Source organism: Epinephelus lanceolatus, chromosome 17 (genome assembly GCF_041903045.1).
Source record: "Epinephelus lanceolatus isolate andai-2023 chromosome 17, ASM4190304v1, whole genome shotgun sequence".
Taxonomy (NCBI): domain Eukaryota; kingdom Metazoa; phylum Chordata; class Actinopteri; order Perciformes; family Serranidae; genus Epinephelus; species Epinephelus lanceolatus.
The window spans coordinates 37,710,750-37,734,467 of record NC_135750.1 but is presented as its reverse complement, the minus strand read 5'-3'; the positions used below and the strand labels follow the sequence as shown (position 1 = coordinate 37,734,467).

The following is a 23,718-nucleotide window of genomic DNA, read 5'->3' as shown; positions in this document are numbered from 1 at the left end:
CAATTGATATACCACTCTCTTGAATAAAGATAGGAAAAAAGTTCCATAAATGACTGTCTATTAATTCTGATGTTTGCCTTCATTGTGTTTTTTGTATCATCATCTAATTAATTTTCGCTGTCTCAGATTCTCCACGCCAGCTCCCCCCGAAAACCAGACTGTTCAGCCATCAGTTCCTCTGATTCAGCCCTACCTCGCCCTCCTCAGCCAAACTCCTGATTGCCTCAGCCAAGCCTTCAGTCATCCAGCAACATTTCACAATCAGCTGTCCTAAACTGTTCCGTGTCCAGGTTGTGCTTGCTTTTTGGCTCCTAAATCAAACTCTAACAACATGTAGTGGTGGTTGAGTGGGCACCAGAGAGCTTTTGTTGTTTTGACATGATAACGATACAGCATGTCCAGAGAGCAGGTAAGGCGTAACGAGCTGAGGAGGGGGGCCGTGGGCGGCAGGAACCCAGAAAAAAAGGCCTTTATTATTTATTAGGCTTTGCTATGTAGTTATGTTGTTGTGGCCTCATGTAATATTTCAAAAATAATGGTAGTAATAGTTTTGTTGAAAAAAGTATAAGAAACATTTAGATTTTTTTTCTTCCCCCATTTGTGGCACCCCCTATGGATGACGGTGTTCTTAGTATACCTATACTGCCTATGCCACAACCAGCACTGGGACACTACAGTGTTTTGTTTTGTTTTTTAAAGACAATTTTTTGGGGCTTTTTTGCATTTAATGGACAGGACAGAGTGAAGAGTGTGAAGTGGGGAGAAGACATACAGCAAAGGGTTGCAAGCCGGAGTTGAACTCGCAACCGCTGCAGCGAGGTATCACCTCTATACATAGGGTGCTGGCACTATCCACTAAGTTACAGGCGCCCCTGACACTACAGTGTTTGACATAGATTGTACCTACAGCAGCCGCACAAGGGCTTGTTCACTTTATCGCAGCTGGAAGAACAGCCATAGGTCACTAAAACACCCATGGGTGGTGCCTAAAAAGCTGCTGGAAACACAGCAGTGATTTGCTAAATCAAAACAGATTTCGTTGTTTGTTGGTCTGGAATAGTGGTCTGCAACATAGCAGGTGTCTCGGTGATGCACCATCCACCTTCCACTTCACCTTCCCAGCCAGCTCATATGCTTTAAAAACAATATGGTATGTATTTAACGTTTTCATGTTTTGCAGAAAGATACAATGTCAACATCTTCTCTCTTCTGGTGACTGCGGTGCTTAATTTTGGCTGGAACGTACTGGAATGCACCAGGATCTTTTCAGAAAAGGCCCTGGTGCATTCTGGAACTAATTTGCAAGGGGCTAGAACTTTTTGCATCTAAAAAATATAATAAATGGCTGCAAAACATTATGTAGGCCTACCTACATTGATTTAAAGTTGTTGTTTTTTTCCAAATGGCTCCTAATCGCTAATTTGGCACTGTCAGATATTAGACAGCAATAAAATGCAATCACAAAATTTCTCGTGAACTCCCATGTCCCATTCAAGGCTCTGACTGGTTCACACTCACATCATTTGTCAGAAGCCACTCTTTTAACAAAAAAAAAAGGCCAGCCGATGACCAAACAGCCTATAAATGTTCAAGGTAACATTAGGCCACCACCGCTAGCTGCAGCAGAAGGAATAACGAAAGGCCAAGCTAACTCTTGTAAAGCGCATTGTGTTACCTCTGTGTATGAAATGTGCTATAAAAATTCTTTTCATTTCGACGTAGCTGATGGAGAGCAGAGTGGGCCTGAGAATGCAGATGGTGGTGAGGAGAATGTGGAGGAGGAGAGTCATGGGGAGAGCGAGAGCTGTGACGAAGATGAAGGAGAATGGGGAGAAATCTGGACTGAGGCTCAGGTCAAAAATAAGAAGAAATTCTACCCTTGGCTAGTAATCATCAACAGGTCACATGTGGGCTGGGCAACCTGCAAAGAGGTAGGCTTTTTGGGAGCAGAGAAGAGCCAGGGTCTTGGGTTATCCAGAGAATGGGTGACATGCTCTGTAACATCCACTGCCTCAGATCAGAAAAAGAAGCAACAGACTCTTAGAAAGAAAATATGGGAGCATCAAAGAACTAAGGCTCATCTTGCAAGAGTGAAGATTTTAGAAAAGGTGAAGGAGAACATTTTAACTAACACTATTGTCAATGCCCAATCCGAACGGATAGCCACAACGTCCAGAGTTTTCAGAACAGCATACAAAGAGGCTAAAGGTAACAAATCTGCTCATGGCTTTGAGCTGGAAATTGACTGTCAAGAGCTAAACAGAATCAACATGGGCCGAATTTTACATTCAAACGTTGCTTGCTCTGACATTGCTCAACATATTGCTTATGAAAAGAAGAAGAAACTATTTGGAAAAATAGTTCAGTGCGCTCCCAAAATGAGTTTGATTCTGGAAGAGTCGACCAGTTTAAATCAAACCAGTGGTTTAACTGTGCCAAACATGGAGACACCCGAGAACATTTATGTAGACCTCGTAGAGCTGCAAGACTTGACCGCAGAAGGGATTGTGTGTCAACTTTTATCAGCTTTGGAGCGTGTTGGACGTAACAAGGACTTTCTCTCCAAAACACTCGGTGGAGTTACTTGCGATGGAGCCTTTGTTATGCTCGGATGTAGGACAGGACTGGCAACAAGGCCCAAAGCCATGTTCCCGGTATCATAGTTTGGCACTGCTCTGCACATAGACTTGAACTCAGTGTTAATGGCGTGGTGGACGAGATGAGAGCTATCAATCACTTCAGCATTCTAATGGACAAGTTGTATGCAATGTACAGTGTGTCAAACAAGAACAGACTGGAGTTAAAAGAGTGTGCAGATAGTTTAGACATCCAGCTGTGCAAAATAGGATGCGTCCTGGATACAAGGTGGGTTGCTTCCAGTCTTAAGTCAGTCGAAGCGGTGTGGAAGAATTTCCCGGCCCTCCACAAACACTTCACTGTAGCAGCACAGGATAGCTACCTTGACAGCAAAACCCAACAAACCTACAGAGGACTCGCCATGCGCCTCTCTTCACATGCATTTGTAAATAACATTGGCATTATGTATGATGCGCTGTGGTAATTGTCAGAGCTGTCCCTCGAATTGCATAAGCGTGGCTGTACAATCATTGACACGCACAGGGCAATCAACCGGCAGGTGATGGTGTTTCAAGCCATGTCAGAGCGACCAAGCACCCACAGCCTACTGAGCCAGCAGGGAATAGACGAGGGCTCATTCCAAGGTGTCCCCCTTAACCCCGGTAAACCCAGCGACAGAGCCCTAGACCAGAAAAAGTTTTTTGTGTGCCTGGCAAGGCACCTGGAGGAACGCATGCTGTCACAGGGAGGGTGATGAAGTTCTGGTGATAACAATGACTACAACAAGCTTATCAATGACCTAAAGGTGCTTTACGCACAGTACTGGCCTGAGGACGCAGGCCCATTGTATGGAGAAGAGGAAGTGATGTCTCTCTGCCATCGGTTTGGGATCGACAGTCCACAGATTGCTGTTCATACGTACTGGGAATACAGAGAGAATGGAGGAAAATCTGTCTCAGATGGATGAAAAGACCTTTTCGCCAGTGTCTCCTCCATCCCCGTATCCAGCGCAGAATGTGAGCGTAGATTCTCTCAAATGAACTTGATCTGCTCCCCAAACCGGGCCTCCCTCCACACCTCCACACTTTCATTGCTAGTTTTCCTGAACCTGGGGGGACCACCCTTGTCCAGATTCAACCCTGAGCCGTACGCCAGGTCGTGGATTGCCAAAGGACACAGGACAGCAGATGACACGTGGAGCAAAGTCCGGAACAGGGAGAAGAAAGAGGAGGGATCTATGGCTGCAGTGTGGGCTGTTTTGGATAAATAAATAAGGTAAGACACAGATCCATTTTAATTTTGAATTTTGGTATGTGTTCAGTGGTTATATTTGACGGTGGAGGAGGTGGTGGTGGTGGTGGTGGTGATGATGATGATGATGATTTTGTATAGACAGCCCTGTAAGATGAATCATTTCATTTTCACACAGGGGTTGATGACGTTGAACTGGCTAGGCTGCAGTGAGTCCTGTGGTGCATGTTAATGTTAAATGGCATGTGGACTGATTGATTAGTATTTGGACTGGCATTTTGACATTGGTTGGTGTCTCTGTCTCATGCTGCATATAACAGTGTAATGTGTGCACAATGATGCTGCTACACGTTCTGAAGTTGTGTTTGGTATTCAGACAGATTTTGCAAGTGTGCGAGTGTGTTGTCAGTGTGAATGGCACATCTCACTAAATATTCTGAATTATGACTCTAGAGTGTGGACCTCTGCCATTTCTGTAGCAAAGTAGTGTGTTATCCTATGTGTTGTTGCATTTAATAAGTGATGCTACATAATTTATTTATGTTTTAATGTTTTTTCATTAACAAACTAAGTAGGATACTACTTAGCTTACAAAAATCACAGCCAGGTGGTGAAGTAAGTGGCACACATGACGTAGGCTATAGCTACTCCTATATAAACCTTTTTTCCATGATTCTTCTTTCATTCCATTTACATGTAGTATTGGCTAATGTCACTATGGCTGATGTGTCATGGCTGATGTCACAACCATTCTATTCCATTGCTTGACTGGATTCCTGTATTCTGTGCTACGGATGGACGAGTCACTCAGTGAGGCAGCTCGGGTGCCGCTTAATAAAGTGTTCCCCCACTTTTGGGAGTGGGGGAACACTGCTCTCTCAGAGGCCCAAAGTGTTCCCCTACTTCTCATTTTACAAATTAAGCACTGGGTGACTGAGTTTAGAGGACAGGAGACCTCAGGTAGAGACAGATTGAGCTAAAAAAGAAAGGAGGCAAAGACAGGACAGTGTACAGGAGAGGAGAGCGGGAAAGGAGAGAGCAGAGGAAAGAGAGAAAGATGAGACAAGCTTCCAAAAAACTTGATTATACTATACTTCAAATGGTATGTTACTTCAGTACACTTTAAGAGCAAATATTACATGGGTTTACTTCAGAAAAATTAATCTCCAGGAATTTACACAATAGACCTTGTAAGTGACACAATAGACAGTGTAACAATTTGGCCACAATGTAGCACATTAATCAACCATGGTCCAAAGACCCATTACACGAAACCCTGATCCATCCATGTCACAAAAATTTTAATGTAAAGTTTACACAAATCCCCTGGATTGTCAAAATGACATAAAAACTTTATGTTCACTTGACACAAAAACTCATCCCTTATTCACAGTTAGTGACCTCCCACTTGTGTGGATATTAGAGTGGCTAACATAAAGTTGTGCTGAGGTGAAATAAGGAGCACTTACTGGTTCAGAGTTCATCTCTTTGACCCATTTTTGCAATTGAGAAACCTAAGCTTGCCACAATATATTTTTATAATCCAACGAAATTAAAAAACAAATGTTGTAAGATATGTACTCAATGTTTTTATGTTCATGTGAGATAGAATTAAATGCTCAAACAACAACAAAAAAGGTTACTGACATAAAATTCTTGTCAGACAAGGGTCATGTTACACATTTATTTTGTGTCTGGTGTTTTAAGTTTCCCAGCAAACCTTTGACAATATGTACTGTGACAACCAACCATAAGACTATCAAACACACACAGCTATAACAGTCCTGACAAAGACAAATATCCCACTAAATATCTGACATATGGGACTGTTACATGACAAGACCTTTACATGGTCAGTGTCAGTCCAAACCAACACAGCATTGTCACAGTATGCTTTTAGAGTACCTTCAAATTCACATTACAGCTAATATTAGAAAAATATTTTTGGTCTTAAATTTCCAAAGCAGTTCAGGTCGTTGTGATGATAGACAGCATTGTTTTTTACTGTTAATGCAGGTTTCTATTCAAACATTTAGGCAATCACACATGCACCTTACCTCATCTGAGTCTTTGAACCAGTCAAGATCTACCAGCAGAACACATGGATCCACCTTTTAAACATGTATAAATCCACCTTTTGTCTGTTCAGATCCGCATCAAAACCCAAATTCTCTCGGATCCTAAAGGCCGAAGCCAGCATAGCTCTCCTAGCATCTCCTAACTCTCTCTTCAGATGGCCCTCAATCATTGCAAAGCCCTTTGTCTGTCTCAGCCATATAGAGGTCTGCCGTGTATTCAGCCAGCGCTGATCCCAGTGTCGGAGTTGTTTGTCTAAATGGCCACTAGACTTCCTTCAATTCTTTCCCAACTTAGTTTTCCTGCCTGTGTTGCTTGGTTTCCCTGCACTGAGCTAAATATAGGGACCACACAAGGTAAAGTGGAAAAAAGCAGAGCAGGAAATGTATCACAATATGCCTGTGCGCACGTTCATGTTTGTTTCTACGTGTCTTCCTGTCTTAAATCCCGCCAACGTTCTGATAACTTTGTACGTTAAATGTCCAGTGAACTATAGGGTGCAACCCTTCAGCAGAGTTTAAGTGACTACATTTTAGCATTTCTGAGAGTGATATTCTACCAAGCCAATCACAAGTAGGGTGGAGTACGTGTATATGTGTGTGTGTGTGTGTGTGTGTGTGTGTGTGTATGACTTCATTGTTGCTCTGTGCTTGTGTGAGGGGGTCAACCCATCCCATATTCCCCTCTAATGACGTTGTACACATTGTTTTGTCTCTGTGGGCTTCTAAAAATGTCTGCCTAAACAAAAACACTGACTGCACATCCTGCTGCCTGGCTGGACAAAAATAATTGAACTCCATCTCCATTCTCAACAAGAGTCTGTGCGACAGCTACTGTAGGGACATTGTAATTTAGTGTCATTTAGTCTGAGGTCAAATGGAGTGAAAATTAGTGAAAGTTGATTGATGCCCTGATTGATGAATTGGGTCGTGTGTATGTAACAGAGGTAACCTCAACATGATGACAGACTTAATGGAAATATCTGTCTGAAAATGGTGGAATGATGAAGTAACGCACAGCATGTTTTTTAAATAAATTACACTGACTGGTGGGATACTTGCTATGATTTGTCCTAATTTCAAACTTGCAAATAACTCCCTACAATCTTAAATGATAGGTTCATAATTTTCCAAGCGTATCTGTACTCACATCCTCACAGTGGTGGACAGTACCTAAGTACATTTGCTCATGCACTATACTTGAGTACAATTTTGTGGTACTTGTACTTCACTTAAGTATTACCATTTTCTCTTACTTCATAGCGTTATTTGATTTGTTAGAGCCTGAAGAAAAAAGCCTGGGTTAACAAAGCAGGTTGGTAACCACCTTCATCGTACTTGTTATCTCTGAGTGAGGCTTTAGAGTTTGTCAAGCCAGCTCACACAAAGAGATCCTGGCTCTGTCGAACTTGCTTCATGATACAGCCCTCCTGGCACAAATTTGCATTTCCTAGGATAGCGAGGCAGGACCTGCCCTACTCTCCAAATGATTGGCCAGTACTCGTTGCCTTCCATGACTGGTTTAGTTAGGTTTAGGCAAGAGCTGTAAGATTGGTTAGGGTTAGGGTAAGAATGTCAGGGTAAACCAATATGAAGTAGAGTAAGGCAGAGTTAGGTGGGCCATTCCTTCACTAAGCAGCTTCGGTAGCCAGGTCAGTTTTGTTTCCAATTTTTCCCAGTGGCCACTCGCAGTATTGCAGTGAAAAAAATCCCCTGCAGCCCAAAAAGCATTCTCCCATTAGGCCACCATAATAAAAGAGAGTCTGTAAAACTGTTGACAAAACACTTCAAACTGCAAACAAAGTCAGTTATTACCATGTCAGTAAGGATGCACTTTTGGCCTCAAGTTGTGTTTGTTTTGTTGCATGATGTTAATGTTTTGTGAGTGTTAGAATAGTTTGCAAAATGTGGTATTTTGGCCAGCGACTTTTAGCGTAGGCTTGTGTGTGAACTGTTTGAAAAATGTAACTTCTGAATGGACAAATGTGGAATAAGTTCAAGCAAAAATAGCATGTACCTTCACATAACTATTTCTCTGAACAAGCACAACTCAATGCAACAATTAACTGCTAACTGTCAGCTTAACTTTGCCTTTGTCCAGTGTAATATGACTTTTATCCTACTGTGGGATTGAGCAACCCATTACAACTGCATGGTGTTAAGAGGCTTGACCTTGTTGCTGGAACCTTGAATTATACTGATTATCAAATGATTCGGTTTCAATCATTTCTATTCTAGGATCATAACTAACAAGTTGACATTCCTGAAATCAAAAGGACACAACTACACTGACAAAACACTGGAGATAGAACAGAGCAGTGTGATTATATTATATGCTTGCCATCATTAAACAATGACAAACTTCATCCACAGAAAATCCACTAATGGCTGGGCAGTGCAGTGAAGAATCACACCACAACATTAATTGAAAATTCCAAAGGCCCTTAGTATGACTTGCTGTGTAACAAATATTACTTTCTAAATACACATACACAAACAATATAAAATTACTTTCTTCTCAAACACATCCCATTGTTATAGGATACCTTACCTTACTGTGATCCAGACAAACATTACTGCCAGATGACCTCTGCGGAGCAAATCTTAATCCTATACTATCAGTGCTCATCAGAATAACCAGTGATACACAAAACTTAGTGCTAAGTGCTGTAGGTCATCCCTGGCCCTCCAATAACTTCCACAAACACTCTCCCTCACTTTTTCACTCACACACAGTCTATAAATAGATTCCGAGTTTACTGGAAACAAAGGTTGGCGTGCAGGACAGCTCTGCAAATATCACTGAGTAGCCTTGTTCCAGATAGAGACAGAGAGGGGAGGAGCAGACAGACAGACAGCAGACAGACAGACAAAGTGTAATCCAGATCCATCCAAACATTTAACATGTTCTTCTGCAACTTGTTCAGCTGTTCAATCTCCTATAGCTTCAATATGCTAGTACACTATGTGGACTTAGTATAACATTGAGTAAGAGTAATGGATAGAAAAGAGAGGAAAGAGAGGAAAATAAGGACATAAAAACTGTATGAATATATACATCTACAGAGCAATGTTATACTGCTTCTGCCTTTCCTTCTTACACAAAAGTAAAAATCTGAAAGGCCACAAGACATCCTTGTCAGGTAGGCTTAGACTGAATGTCAATTCTTCACCCTGGAAGCAGTACTTGACAGAACAATACCATAGTAAGGTCCATTTAGTAACTGCCCCTAGAGGTTTTGATCATATCACTTGATTTTCCTCAACAGATGGAGTTTAGGCCAACATAGATAAGAAATCAAAGTGCTCATAAAAATGGAGATTCCACAGTAACATCCACATTTTGTGGCAACTGGGAAACATCTGCTGAGGTATAACATGATACGTTCTAGAGCTTCAGGACAGCTACTAATTGGACTTTGTGTTGTGGCTCTACAAGGGCTTTTCTATTGGCACTTTTGGCCCAGCTAAGTCAAACCATGCTGCATTGATTTGCATTTCCATTACCAATTTAAATACGCCAAGTTATGTTGAGTTGCTTACATGAGCAGTCTCTCGAGTTGGGCCCAAGCGCGCTCGCCCATCTTGCGGTGATGTCAGGCTCATCATTATTCATTATGCGAATACAGAAACCATCAAAAGGACTCAGAAGTATGGTGAACAAGAATTGAAAAGTTCCCAGCAAGTTAGGTGTCTGAAAAAATATGTTTTGGCTGAAATACTCAGTTTAGTTGTTGCAAACATGGATTGACATGTTCAAAACCCTCTTTAATAGACGCCCGCTTTTGTTGCCACAAATACCGCTGGACAAGTGCTGAACTGTTGTTAAAAAACACTTGCTTTTGACATTAAAAGTAAGGGATAATGCTCTTTGAGGTGTCCATTATCACTTTTTAATGGCTGACATGGAGGTGTGAATGGTTAATGCCTCCACATCAGCTGTTAAAAAGTAATAATGGACAACTCAAAGGGCATTATCCTGGTAACACCATGGTCACTTGCCAGAGAAAAAAAAGCAAGAATATTCTTTAAAGGGCCACTGTGTAAAATGGGTTGAAAACCGTTGGAAACAGTGACATCAGTGGTCAAATTCTAGATTGCAGGGCTCACTCGCTCACCCCTCCCGTCGGGTAAATGACAGTGGCCTCGTAGGGACAAAAAGCCTTGCACACGAGTTTTTCAGGAGTAGGTCTATCTAGTGACGAGGTGAATGTTTATTTAGAAATCTAAACCATGTTACGATATTGTAATGAATCACTCACGAGCAGGAGACCAGGGGAGCGTTCGGGAAAAAGGCCCGTTATTTGAGCACTCCAGAAACTCCGGTAACACACCACTCCGTCCCAAACTCTGACTCTTCTGGCGTAACAGACACACTTCATAACTTTACACACATACTCGTTTACCATACCGAGTGGAGACCCCCCTCCCCTCTCTGCTCCACCAATCTCCAGCCCGGACACTGACTGACAGCGTGGCCGGTAAACAGAGCTCACCTGTTTATTTAGCCTAGCAATATCTCCGGACTATAGCAGCTGCAATGGACGACTTTGAACGCGATTTTGAAGAGTTTCTTGTAGCGGACACAGACCCAGAGCCATACCTGTTTGAGCCGGAGCATACAGATGAGGAACTCCATGTGTTTGATGCTGAGCAGGCGAGAAGAGAGGCTGAATGCACAGAATGGGATTCGGTGCTACTGCTACCATCGTTGGGGAGATATATCACCAGGAGGAAAAGCGTTGCAGAGAGTGCATCACAAGGAGTGAAGTTGCGTCTTCTTTTCCTCGCAGATGACGGTTCGGGTTCATTCTCTCCTGTTGCATGGTAAGTGTGGTCCATTCGCAAACTTTATAACTAAAAAAACTTTTCACTACTTTCTATCGACGAACTACTAACACTCTCTGCTGTTTCCTCCTCCTCCTTCCTTCCTTCCGCTGTCTTCGTTGGTTTATTTATACACGCGAAATGCGTTCTCTGGTTGGCTGGATTGTCCGCTCGGTCTGCCGTACATACATGGCGGCGCAAGATGGCGACCTCTCTAAAGCAAAGCCCTTGATATATATATATAAAAGCATAATTATAAGGCTACAAAAACCAAACGAATTTTATTTTATAGCGATCATACACTTGTATAAACATATTAATGGGTAGAATATTTAGATTCAGATTCAGATTGACAATAAACCATGCCAAATATTACACACTGGCCCTTTAATATTTTTATGCTTTTTGCTGTCAAAATCTTTTTTTTTCCACAATCCATAATTCAGTTTCCTTGGTAACACCTGAGGGTATACCTAATATCTGGAACAATAATTTCTACCTTGTAAGGTTCTGATGCCAGGGAAATGTTATTCACTACTCCAGTAAATAGGATGAACCTTAGATACAACCTTGCACCAGGAGATATTCTAGTCTGCCCAGCTCATGGAACCCTTTGGCCCAGCTATTAGCCAGAAAGCTAACATTATGCTAGTAAGATTCAAAGTTAATAACATTGCATACAGTTGACAAACAGTAAATATAATTTGACATAATTTCTAACAAGAAGACTGGCTAGCTTTCCAGCATGTCACTGTCCTCAAATCAATATCAAGATTTTCACAAACAAACGATACATCATGTGTAATGTTACTGTCAATTGCAGTCAATCACAGCTTGAAGTAACAAGTTAAATAGCGGACGGGATGTGAAATGATTGCTCAGTTTAGGTGGGTGGGTGTAGTACCTGCAGGGTGTGTTACAGTCTCCATACTTTGGTGTTCAGGATGAGGTACTGAAGGACTACACTAAGTGTTGTAAATTAATTGCAAACAGATTACAGGTACTGATACTATTATGTAGCTGGCACATTAATTTAGAACAGTGAACAGACAATTTCACTGAAGCTACTTAGTAGGCGTTATCAGTGTTTAACAGGACACAGAATCAGAATCAGAATCAAGTATTCACGCAGACCATGGTATAAACACTGTTGGACGTATCCCAAATTATACTTAAAAAAACAAACAAAAAAACATAAGCTTATGTCGCCACAAACACTGCTTTACATGTGCCAATCATGTCCCAGATGGTCTTTTAAAAAAATAAAAATGTTACTGTCACCACAAACACTCCTTGACATGTCTTCAGCTTTTGTTAAAAACACCTGCTTTTATTGGTCTGGAACAGTGGTCTGCTGCTGTCTGTCTGTCTTTTGTAAAGATTTTTTTGGGGCATTTTTGCCTTTGATAGTACAGTCAGAAGGCTAACAGGAAAAGTGCAAGAGAGAGAGGAATGATATGCAGCAGGTCGGAATTGAATCCAGGCAGCTACAAATGGCCAGCTACTAGCTACTAGCTACCAGAAAAGCGGGAACTGCCCATTGGTTCGACAGCCCATTGTTCCGACCATATTAAACCCATTGTTCCGATGTCCGTTCCGAAATCATCACAATGCCCTGTGGTTAAGGTCTGGTTAGGTTTAGGCACAAAAACCACTTGGTTAGGGTCAGGAAAAGATCATGGTGTGGGTTAAAATGAAAAAGAAAGTGACAAACACATAAGCTGTGAGCCTGCTTCTCCTCAAGCCTTTCCCAGCTGACCCAGAGCAGGTCGCGGCGCATCATCAAGGTAGAAATACGCCCGCCGGGAGCTGTTCAGCACCGCGGACCGTCAAACTAATGGGATGTCGGACCAATGACATGGACCCCAGAAAAGCTAGAGGTCCCCCTCTTGGCAGCCATCTTACCTTGGTATCACACCATCCACCATCACCTCCTCCTGATGAGAATCTCAGCTCATACACATGTAATCTGAACTAAATCATACATATGAAGTGCAAATATGAATGTGATATATCCGGGTTTGGCTAACATCTACAATGCCAACATGTGTGTTTTTTTCTGGTTACTGAGCTGTTCCAAGAATGTTCCTCAGTGTGACCTACAGTTGATGGGTCTTTACTTTGGCTTAACTAAAAGCCACTGACAGTGAAAACACAAACACTGGGCACAGTGAAGCTACACCGGCACCTTCCTAAAGGTTTTGTAAAGGTCATGCATAACACATAATACAGTGACATTGTGAGGAAAAACACAACATCTATCATTTGATGGCAAAGCTGTAGCTACCACTGAGGACAGCGAGGTTGTGGATATTAGGTCTGAGTTTCTCTAGGTACTAAACAATTAGATTTGGGTTTCTTTTCCCTGCTTTGTCTTTAAGTACGATGTGAGCACATTCACAGTGGATGCATAACTAATATCCAGCAATAAAATTATACAAATAAAAAAAATGTATTTCACAAATATAAAAAAAATATTTTCAGGTTGTGAATATTACTGTAATCAGGCTGAGGTCAAACAGTCAAAACCCAACTATCATCCCAACCTTGAGCTACATCTAATTAGATTTGTTGAGGGATGCAGATTCAATTTGAGATGCGAGATACTGGATTCAAAGCCTCAAAAGAATCGGCAACCTCAATGCGGTCTACATTCTAAAACCAACTGCTGGCGATTTGGCCAGCTTGCAGGTGACACCATCGGCTGGCTTGAGTTGAGCCCAGACTGGCTCGTTCACACTGCTGCAACTTTTCTCTGCAACATTCAAACTGTTTCATCTCGTTGTGAATTTTTTGTCTGAGCTAGCTTAATGCAGCTGTCAATCATGTCAATCACTGCTGTGAACTGTGGTCAAACTGTCAAAGTAGAAAATTCATACATGAATCAAGATTCTGTTACTCCATTGCCTATTTCTCTCGTCAGATGTTCTCAGAAACATATTTTAGTGTACTGTCTAGCTGTAAAATGAGAAGGTTTGCTCTGGCTGGTGGGTGGTGCTTGGTTTTGGCTGCACTATTTTCAGCTTGGTGGTAATTTAACCCTTTTTTCAGGCACTCGTATATCATAAAACTTTGGCCTAAAACTCTCAGTCTTTTGCTTTGTTTTTTATTAGATCTCAGTATCTCTTAGTCCTCTTTAATTTATCTTGTAGCTCTGAGTTGATATCAATATCATCTATTTTGTCTGGTTCATCTTCCATCCAATTTATTCAACCCTCCTCTGCTGTGGTGAGCTTACACCCTTTTGGCACCGAACAAAACCTCACTTTTACTGTTACGCCTTTCAGTTTTCTTTTATTTAAAATCTATGGGTCTATGTGTCCTTTTGGCACTGATACCCCTTTTCCACCATCACAGAACTGCTTCTGTTCTGCTTCCTGCACCTTATTTTTTTAACTGTTCGGAGCATTTTAATAAAAAATGAATTGGTTCAGTATCTGAAATGTTGGTTCTGAGCTGGAACCAAAAAAATGCAGGTTTTCCTTAACCTAATGTGCAAACTATAACGACAACAGTGGGCCTGTCGTATTCTACAGGTTGGAAAGAGAGGATGGAAAGTACAACAATGGAGAAGTGAGATAAAAAGAAAAGAGTTGAGTAGTCTCATTAATGGTTGGTCCATATTTTTTTTCTTTTTTAATACATCCAAAGACCTTCTATAAAAATGAACTACTTGGCAGCCAGACCCAGCCTCTATTTGAGACAGGCCTTTATTTGTCAAAATGTGTAGCCATACCAGATTAGTAAAAGGGACTGGAACCCATTTTGCTCCAAGCCTTCACAGTGTAGGTAAAGAAATAAGACTACAGGCTGTTCGTAACTAGCTGTAATGTGTTCAAACTGGATGCAAATAAAACAATTCATACCAGTAAATTACATGTAAAGTCAATGTAAAGACGCGATTAGACATGGTTTCCTGCCGGGTGGTGCAATGGACGATGAACTTAGTCGCATGAATGAAGCAAGTGGTGCTATTTTGCCTCATAAGCTTTTTCACAAGACTTGAGAAATCTGAACTTCAGCGACCAATAGCCAATCAGCATTGAGATCCTTCAGGGACGTATGACACTGAGGACCGCTCAGTGGATTTAGCAATTTTACATGCGTATAAAGCCTCTTTCACACAGAGCGCGATTTTCGTGGCGCCCACCGTGGGGTAGGGCGCAGAGCAAGTGGAGAGCAAGGCGCACAAGACAGGATTTGGGGGAGTACAGGCTCGTTCAGAAGCTACAGCTCCATGGTGACCGCTTCCGGGTCTACTTCAGGCTCTTCTCTGCTATTGTACGTGCCGATGTGTCGTCACAGCGCGTTGCGGTGAAATTAAAAAATGTTCAATTCTGGCGGAATTGCGCGCCACCAGCCTGCACCCTCTCGCGCGCTGCTCAACTCGGCGGCAGAGCGGTGCGCTCTTGCACCACAGTAGCACATACACAATGAATGGGTTCGTTGGCGGAGGTCTGCGCTTTGCACGCTCTGTGTGAAAAGGGCTTAATGTGTGTTATTCGTGTGTATGAAGTGAGTCAGCAGAAAATATTCCAGCGTTCAAACTCACAAGTAACTTGACACGAAAAGTGGCAGTGCGCTTGGCGTGAAGACAAGATACAAAGACACACAGCAATCAGTCTGTAACAACTGCTTTGCCACTCTAATGACAACTTTCATCACATTTTGTTTAAAGGCAAGAATGCAGTGTATAAAGAAAAAGTACTTGACATTAAAAACCAGCCAATGCAAATATCACAATTTGTGGTTTATTACCAAGGGGTTTAATGTACACTTTAATATGAATTCATAGAAAAGCTATTTATTCATGTACAAATTACAAATATGTCAGCTGTTTTCTCCACTCTTTTGTTTTAAATGTACACAAGTTTCTCCTCTCCCATCGCTGTCCCATAGCAGCTTTACAACCTGGCAAGACTTTGCAGTGAAACGCAGATAAGAGAAGTATGAAAAATAAAAAATGAATCTCAGTCATCTCAACACGCATCCTCTGTATGTGTAGACGGAAGGTCTTATGGTTCTTTGGAGGACACATGAAACTTGGCATTGTCCCAGAAAATAAGTAGTTTTGGTAGATTTGGTGATGCTGTAGAAACATGCTATTCTTTATGGCAGACAGAGGGATGGCAATGGAGGAAGAGAGGGAGCAGACAGTTGGCCTCTTCACAGAATTAAATATCCACAATCAGTTTGAGTGGGTTTAAAAAACAACTGGATCCCCCAGCACAAGTCCATAGGGTTTGTCGATGCGTTAAATGAGCAAAACGGCCTCTTATAACTCACATAAAACGCCACGTAAAAACAAAATAAGAAACAGATTTAGAAAAGCAACAGACAAAACATACATTTTATACAATTCTGTGTTTCTATCCCCCACATAGGCACCATGTAGTAGATTAGGTTGAATCTTCATCTCAAGTAAATTACTGTTTGTTTCATGTAGTGTGTATCTTATACAGTGCAGAATATATGGGCTTTGATTAAGTAAGTGTCTGTGTGTGTATGTGTGTGTGTTCTGTGTGCTTGTTGTATTTCTATACTTTTAAGGACCAAATGTCCCCTTCGTTATTAAAAAAGAGATAAAGCTCTTAAAGACATACCTGTTGATTCACAGCTCTTTGAGGTTGTCAGTTAAAATTTCGTAATGAGGGTAAGATGAGAATTAGGTTTAGATCGAAGTTGTTGGGCTTCAAAGTAGCATTTACTATCCTCTTATTGTTAACAATTATAATTTTAAATGCATACACCATAATTAAATGGAAAGTTCGATTTTTTAAGTGAGGTTGTGTGGGGTACTTTTCCATTGTCAGTTATTTACGCACAGTTGATGTCAGCCTGCATGCCCCCAGTTTGGAGAAGGAGGCTGGAGTCTGACATGGAAGCCAAGGAGTGTACTGCTGTGGATTGGTCAGCAACAAAACATATTTCAGCTTGGGATGGGTACCGAATTCGGTATTAAACAGGCCCTGGGGCCAAATTATTAAAGACTGTAGTATTGATAAGCTTCAATGTTAACAGTTCTGCTGTCGACATTGGAGAAATTTGGAAGATATATTTCTTGTTCTTTTAGTTGACATAAATGTTATCTTGTACAGGTTTTAGCTCACAAACTCTGTCTCTCATTTGCAATAAAATTAAGACATTCGCCACTGATGCATTTTTGCTGATCAATCCAGAGGAGAGCTCTCTGTGTTGGAGCCTCACAGCCTGTTGCATGTGCGAGGGGCAGGGCTGGGCAGAGCTGTAGTTGCTGTAGCCACCAAAAAAGTATCAGTTTAAGTGTATGTTGTATTAAGATAATTTTCACAGCTTTACCTTTCAGTCAGACAACACATTTCAACAGGGAAGTCGATAACTGCTTCAGTTCCCCACGCTTTCATCAAAGCCAATATTGCAGAACATGGGAGCTACTGGTCTACCATTGCCACGATCAGGTAGTTTGTGTTATTGTGTGACTTTGGTGAATCCAGACTAGCCCTTTTAAACACAATAATACACACAATAACACAAAAAAATAACTGTTTGAGGCAGCGGTAGACCAGCAGCTCCTGTGTTAAGCATTCTTAAATCACAGTTTTTAGGGACCTCGGCCGAAGGGTTAGGGTTATAATTACTTAATCATGACAGTGTATTTCATTTCAATGTGGATGTTTTGGACAAGACATTTTGTTTCCATAGCTGACATATCACAGGTACATTTTAGTTAATACATCGGTTGAAAATTAAATCCATATTGTAATGTACTGTAATATAAAGGCCAAAAATGACCTTGCGTTCTCTTGACATTGCTTGTTTTATCGACATTTTGACTCTTACGAATAATTTGCACTGTCTATGTGAGCTGGAGGCCAACAGCGAGAGCCCGAGGTCCCGTTCATCGCTGCTTGCAGCTTTAATTCTCAATTGAGTCTGGTTTTAAGGAGAGCAATATCATGGCTTCATTTTCCAGCTGGAACTCACTGTCTGACATTATGGTAAAGCTCAATATAGCATACATTTAAAGTGATATTGATTTTTTTAGGTGGCTAAAATATGTATTGCTGCTGACCCCTCCACAGAAGTTAAGACTCCAGACTGCTCCAAACAAAGGGCGTGCCAACTGACAACTACTGTTTGTAAAATACTGACTGTCGATAAAGTCGACAAAATCTGAGCTATCCCTTTAAATATGACTTAAAATGTTTCATCAGGAACTCCATCAAATGTTGAGCTAAGTAAGGAAAAAAAAACAAAAACAAACACTAATTATTATTCATTCCAACACTACATCATGTGTGTAGGGAAGAGATAGGTTAGTTACTCAGGGAGTATAATAAATATGTTGCTAGAAATTTTGTAAGAATTTTTTTTAAAGCAAAATCTATAAGCCATGCTAGCGGTTGGGCTGAAGGGTTTGCAATGTCAGCTGGTCATTACGCTTAAGAAGTCTCAGCTATTGGATGGATTTCTATGAAATTTGGTGGAGACATTCATGAGCCCCAGAGGGTGACTTTTATTATCCTCTTTCCTTTAACACCATCAACAGGCTGACTTTTGTTGCTTTTAGTAAAATGTTTAAAAAAATCATTTTTCCCATAGACCACCATTAAAAAAGACAGGCCTGTAACCACGTAAACAGACCACCGGAAATTTCAAGAAATAACATTACTCTTTGTATTGTTCATTTTAATTTAAGAGGGTTTTATACTTGTAAAACGTCCCCAGAGCCTTGAATTGTTATTTGTAAGTGTGTAAGGAAGCTAGAAATTGTTTTTGGCTCATGTGCTCAGAAAACCATTTTCATTCCAATGAAAGGACACCATCTTGGAGTCTGGTATCCCCTTCTTAATGTCCATGATGTTCCCAGAATGCAATGCATTACATTTCATAGGAACATTAGAAAGAAATTTGGAATGAGAGACAGTTTACACAGCAGATATTTTGACTTGTCATTGCAGTAAATGCACAGGTGGAACTTGTAACATTAACAGTGATTCCTTGCAATAATAATTTATATGTTTAATATTTGTAGAGCTGAGTGACAGTATGGTAGGAGGAGGTTCAAACAAAAATAATAAAACAGCCTCTGTGCACATTTTTATGGCTTTTTGATTAACTCACTAATATTCATAAGTGCTACTGGCCCCATTCTGATTCAGACACTTTTACTGTCAACATTTCTTAAACCTTGACTAACTGCAGACAGGAGGTGAGTCGTGCTTTAGCTTTCTTCCTTTTTTTGACTTCTGCATTTTGTTATCCAAACTGACTCTTTACCATATAATTAGGATCAATATTCTATCAATCACTACTCATTCATAATTAAAGAAGAGTTCAACATTTCAGGAAAATACACTCATTCACTTTCTTTATGATAGCAAGATAGGCAGATTTATACCACTCTCATGTCTGTGTAAGTACAGCAGAGCATAAAGACCAAGGTTGCTTTGAGTCTTCATGGTAAGCCTAGCTAGCTCCATAGACAGAGCACAAACATGAAATCTGCCATCTAACTCTTGGAAAGAATTCAACTAAGGCCAAATCCACACTAATACATTCATTTTAAAACGAAAATGACCTCCAAAGACACTAGCATTTTAGCACCATTTTAGAAATAATCTCTGTCTATACTAACACGTCGCATGTCACATGGCCAGTCATGTACACTGGGCATGCACGTGCTGGTGTAAACAGGAAGCAGATTGCCTACGCAGCAGTTGGTTGCTTAGTTACAGAAAATAGTATGGACATGGCGAAAAGTACCACCGAAGACAAGGTGGAACCTTTACTGAAAGTATACATAAGTATACGTAAGTAGGTATTACATAAGCATAATACCCAGGCCACACTGCCTGCGTGAACCGCATGGGACAGCTACCTCACTGAACTGCTGCAGTTCATACTGCTGCTGCGGCGCTGCTGCAGAGCTGCCTGCTGCTATGAGTAGGTGGTGCTCTGCAAATTTATGGAGCCATGCAAGCCACTAAGTTACGACACAGTCCTGCAAATATTTGACAGTAAAAGGGAGGGGGGTGTTGTTAAAAAAGCAAATAGACTAAAATGCAACCCTGGGGTTCGCAAACTGATATAGGGTCAATGGCAATTTCAAAGTGCTCTATTTTAGGGGTTCCAAAGTAGCGTGGATGCTAGGCATTAACATAGCAATATTTATGCATTTTAAAATGACAGCATATTAGTGTGGATAAAGAACTAAAGAAACCAGAGCAAGTTACAGTATACAGTCAGTGAAAAATTATAAAAAATTATACTGTTATGCTTGTTACAACAATTGGGAGCACTTTATAACATTTAGGCAGGGTTTACTTAAAAAGGTCCACATTCAAAAACCACTAAAATGATGAAAGACATAATACAACAAAAGTCCTGTTAAAAAAAAACGTCCATAGTGTTGAAAAAAATATGTGACACTGGTGAACAGCAGATCTGGACTTGGATTACTTTTAAATTATGGAGTAAAATTCCAATAATGATAATATTAATTCAAAGGCAAGGTTTAAGGCTAATGTTTTTGAGGTTTGATTTAGATTTGTGGCAAATTATGAATAGATTTTCAACAGTTCAAAGGTATACTCCCTGGTTTTGTTATATGACTGCAAAATGTCGAGGTTTCTTCCCAGTCACTTTAGCTGATCAGCTGTGAAGTGTTTTGGGATTTAGGAGCGCTGCTGGACACTTTAACCAAACTAGGGAGTTGAACTTTATGGTTACTGTTGAGAGTTTTGCAGTGGCTGAATTTCAGTGGACGTCCTCACAAGTATAGTAATACAAGCTTGTGCGTGTGGTTGTAGTGTCTCTTGTCAGCCCCTAGTGTCCATCCACACTCACTGTGTGTGTTGTTTGGTGTGTTGCTGCCTCCACACAGTAGTTGGGTTTGTCAGAGGCAGTGAAGCCCGGCAGACACACACACTGATAGGAGCCCACTGTGTTAATGCACTTTGCATTTTTACACAACGACATCCGATTGTTTAGCTCTGAACACTCGTTCACATCTGTGGACAGAGAAGGACAGAAATGTGACAGATATTTTACAGTTTTGTGAGTTTTATTGTGTTATAGTTGTGTGTAACTGTCCTCTTACCAATGCAGGCCATGCGGGACAGGTCCAGGGTGTATCCATCGAAGCAGTCGCAGGTGTAGCCCTCCTGAACGCGGACACACCTACCGTTCTCACAGCCATTCAGTATCCCACACTCCTCTGCTCGCAAACCCTCAAATGCCTTGAATGGGTCTGTAACACAAATAGACCAAACCAACCTCAGAACTTGCCTGTGAATGAACACATTTTAAGATTTTCCTAAGTATTTAAGTAATCAAGCCATAGTTGTCTGTATATTCATGGGCACATGCAAATGGGAACTGCTAATAGCTAATTCAGCACACTTTTAAGCCAAAATGTAGCCAAAACTAGAATTACCATCTTGCGGTTGTATGCCTCTGTGAAACAGTCATGTTGCAGTTACAGTTTGCAACCATGTCTGTGAAAACATGGATGCTTCACAGACATCTTGCCCGTAGCAGCACAGAAGATCTATACAATCAGCACAATTTCAAGGTGGGCACCCAAGACTAGTGTCACTAATACATCCATCTATCCACTTTCATCCATTTATCCAGGCTGGGTCACCGGGGCAGCAGGCCACTAAAGCACCCCAGACATCCCTCTCCCCAGCAGTACTTTCCAGCTCCTCCTGGGAGACCCCAAGGTGTTCTCAGGCCAGATGAGATATTAAATCCCTCCAGCATTTTCTGGGTCTGCCCCTGGGTCTCCTACCAGTGGGACATGCCCAGAACACCTCCAACAGTAGGCACCCAGGAGGCATCCTGATCAGATGCCCAAACCACCTAAACTGACACCATTTGACGCAAATGAGTGCCGAAAGGGGTCATGTGTGGGAGTGTGGGAAAGGCTGAGCCCAGCCACCCCACAGAGAAAACTAATTTCGGACACTTGTATCCACAATCTCATTCTTTCGGTCACTACCCAGAGCTCATAACTATAGGTGAGGGTTGGGATGTAGATGTACCAGTAAATGGTAAGCTTCGCCTTCCAGCTCAGCTCCATCTTTACCACGACGAAGCCGCACCCAACTCACATTCCATCTCACATTCCATTTTACCCTCACTCTTTGACAAGACCCCGAGATACTTGAACTCCTTCGCTAGAGGCAGCAACTCTCTCCCAACCCGGAGGGAGCAATCCACTGATATCCGGCAGAGAACCATGGCCTCAGATTTGGAGGTGCTGACTCTCATCCCGACTGCTGAACACTTGGCTGCAAACCACTCCAGTGTGATAAAGCCAACAGAACCACATCATCTGCAAAAAGCAGAGATGCAATTCTGTGGTCCCCCTGGTCTGAGTCCACCCACACCCGGGTTTTTGCTTCAGCGACCGCCACAGCTGCAGCCCAGGTGACCCCTGGGCCAGCCAGACCCAAAAGGCCTCCTTCTTTAGCCCGACGGCCTCCCTCACCGCTGGTGTCCACTAACAGGGTCTTAGGTTGTTCCAGTTCACCTTCACTGCATGTTTGGGTTTACCAGGTCTGTCCGGCAGCCTCCCCGCCATCTGATCCAATTCACCACTAGGTGGTGATCAGTTAACAGCTCTGCTTCTCTCTTTACCTGAGTGTCCAAGACACATGGTCGCAGAGCTGATGATACGAACACAAAGTCTATCATTGATCTTTGGCCTAAGGTGTTCTGGCACCAGGTACACTTATGAACCTCCCTGTGCTCGAACATGGTGTTTGTTAAGACCCTCTTGTTCTGCAGGGAGAACCCAAACACAGCAGCACTCAACCGGTGGCTTCTGCCCAGCACACAATACACTAGACCCTGATTTCTGCCAGCAGGTGGTGGGCCCACAGGGCGGTCACCAATATAGTATCTGACCAAATGTCTCCCCTTCTGTTCCTGGGTTATGGCGTTGAGTGATTTCCGAAAAGGTGTTTTTGCAAAATATAATTTTACAGTGAAGCTGACATTTGAGCTTTTGGATATAAAATGCCATCACTTTATCATTTTATCCATTTTAATCCTTGGACATTTGTGTTAATTGTTGTCATAATTAGTGCAATAATTCTTGATTTATGGAGAAAAAAAGGAAAAAAGTTTTGTGAGGTCACATTGACCTTGGCCTTTGATCACCAAATTCTTATCAGATCATTGTTGAGTCCATTGTTATGTTTGTGCCAAATTTATAGAAATTCCCTAAAGGTGTTCTTGAAATATCATGTTCACGTGAATGGGACAGGTGGACGTTCCTACGTATGTACGGACTGACAACCTGAAAACATAATGTGTCTGGCCACAGCTATCGCCGGTGCAGAGGCATAAAAAAGAGGACTGGGATGTTGTATGCTGTAAAGCCCTCTGAGGCAAATTGTTATTTGTGACATATGGCTTTATAAATAAAATTGATTGATTGATTGATTGATAAAAAAGCGTGGAGTACAAGCAGGAGACCACGTTTAACTAACGGACTCAGGCAACAGTATACCTGTTTGACCCTCCTTCCTGCCCCTAAAGCCTCATGGGAACAGTAGTTCTAAGTTAGAGTGTAGTTATCCCCTGAATCAAATTAAGTGAAAAATGAAGGGCCATTGAACGCTGAGTCAATTTTTTTTGGTCTGAAATTGTCGCACATCTAATAATAAATAAGACCTCACGTTGTGTCAATCATGTTTTTATACTGAGTCTGAAACTTTCGCCCGTCATTAAAATTTTCGTAACAGATTCGATTTTCTGCGTTTTTCAAATCCAGAAGCCTTTAAAGAGCTGTTTGACCAAGAATCAGTGAAGAAAATGTGGCGGCGGGGTACAGCTGTGACAAGACAGAGGAACATATCTTATATCTTAGAGAGCTCATAGTGCCATATTATCCCACCAGAACACTGCGCTCTGAGAACGCAGGGTTACTCGTGGTCCCTAAAGTCTCCAAAAGCAGATCAGGAGCCAGAGCCTTCAGCTATCAGGCTCCTCTCCT

General features: G+C 41.7%; 2 protein-coding genes across 7 annotated transcripts in view; both read right to left on the bottom strand.

Moving 5' to 3' along the window:
* rasgrp3 (RAS guanyl releasing protein 3 (calcium and DAG-regulated)) overlaps nucleotides 1-8,631 on the bottom strand; it is an 80,260-nt gene extending 71,629 nt beyond the window's left edge. For 2 of the 3 annotated variants that reach the window (XM_033614045.2, XM_033614046.2), the window contains exon 1: nucleotides 5,886-6,207. The gene's annotated coding sequence lies outside the window, so the exon portion shown is untranslated. Of the gene's footprint in view, nucleotides 1-5,885; nucleotides 6,208-8,454 lie in introns of those variants that run through there. The other variant, XM_078176271.1, reaches the window with a different exon arrangement.
* Nucleotides 8,632-20,394: 11,763 nt separating this feature from the next.
* The window catches only part of ltbp1 (latent transforming growth factor beta binding protein 1), a 203,971-nt gene continuing 200,647 nt past the window's right edge, over nucleotides 20,395-23,718 (bottom strand). For all 4 annotated transcript variants that reach the window (XM_033612892.2, XM_033612893.2, XM_033612894.2 and 1 more), the window contains 2 exons: nucleotides 20,812-20,961; nucleotides 20,395-20,722 (listed from right to left, as the gene is read on the bottom strand). In XM_033612892.2, coding sequence (XP_033468783.1) covers nucleotides 20,538-20,722; nucleotides 20,812-20,961 — 335 coding nt within the window. In that variant the 3' untranslated portion in view covers nucleotides 20,395-20,537. The remainder of the gene's footprint in view (nucleotides 20,723-20,811; nucleotides 20,962-23,718) is intronic.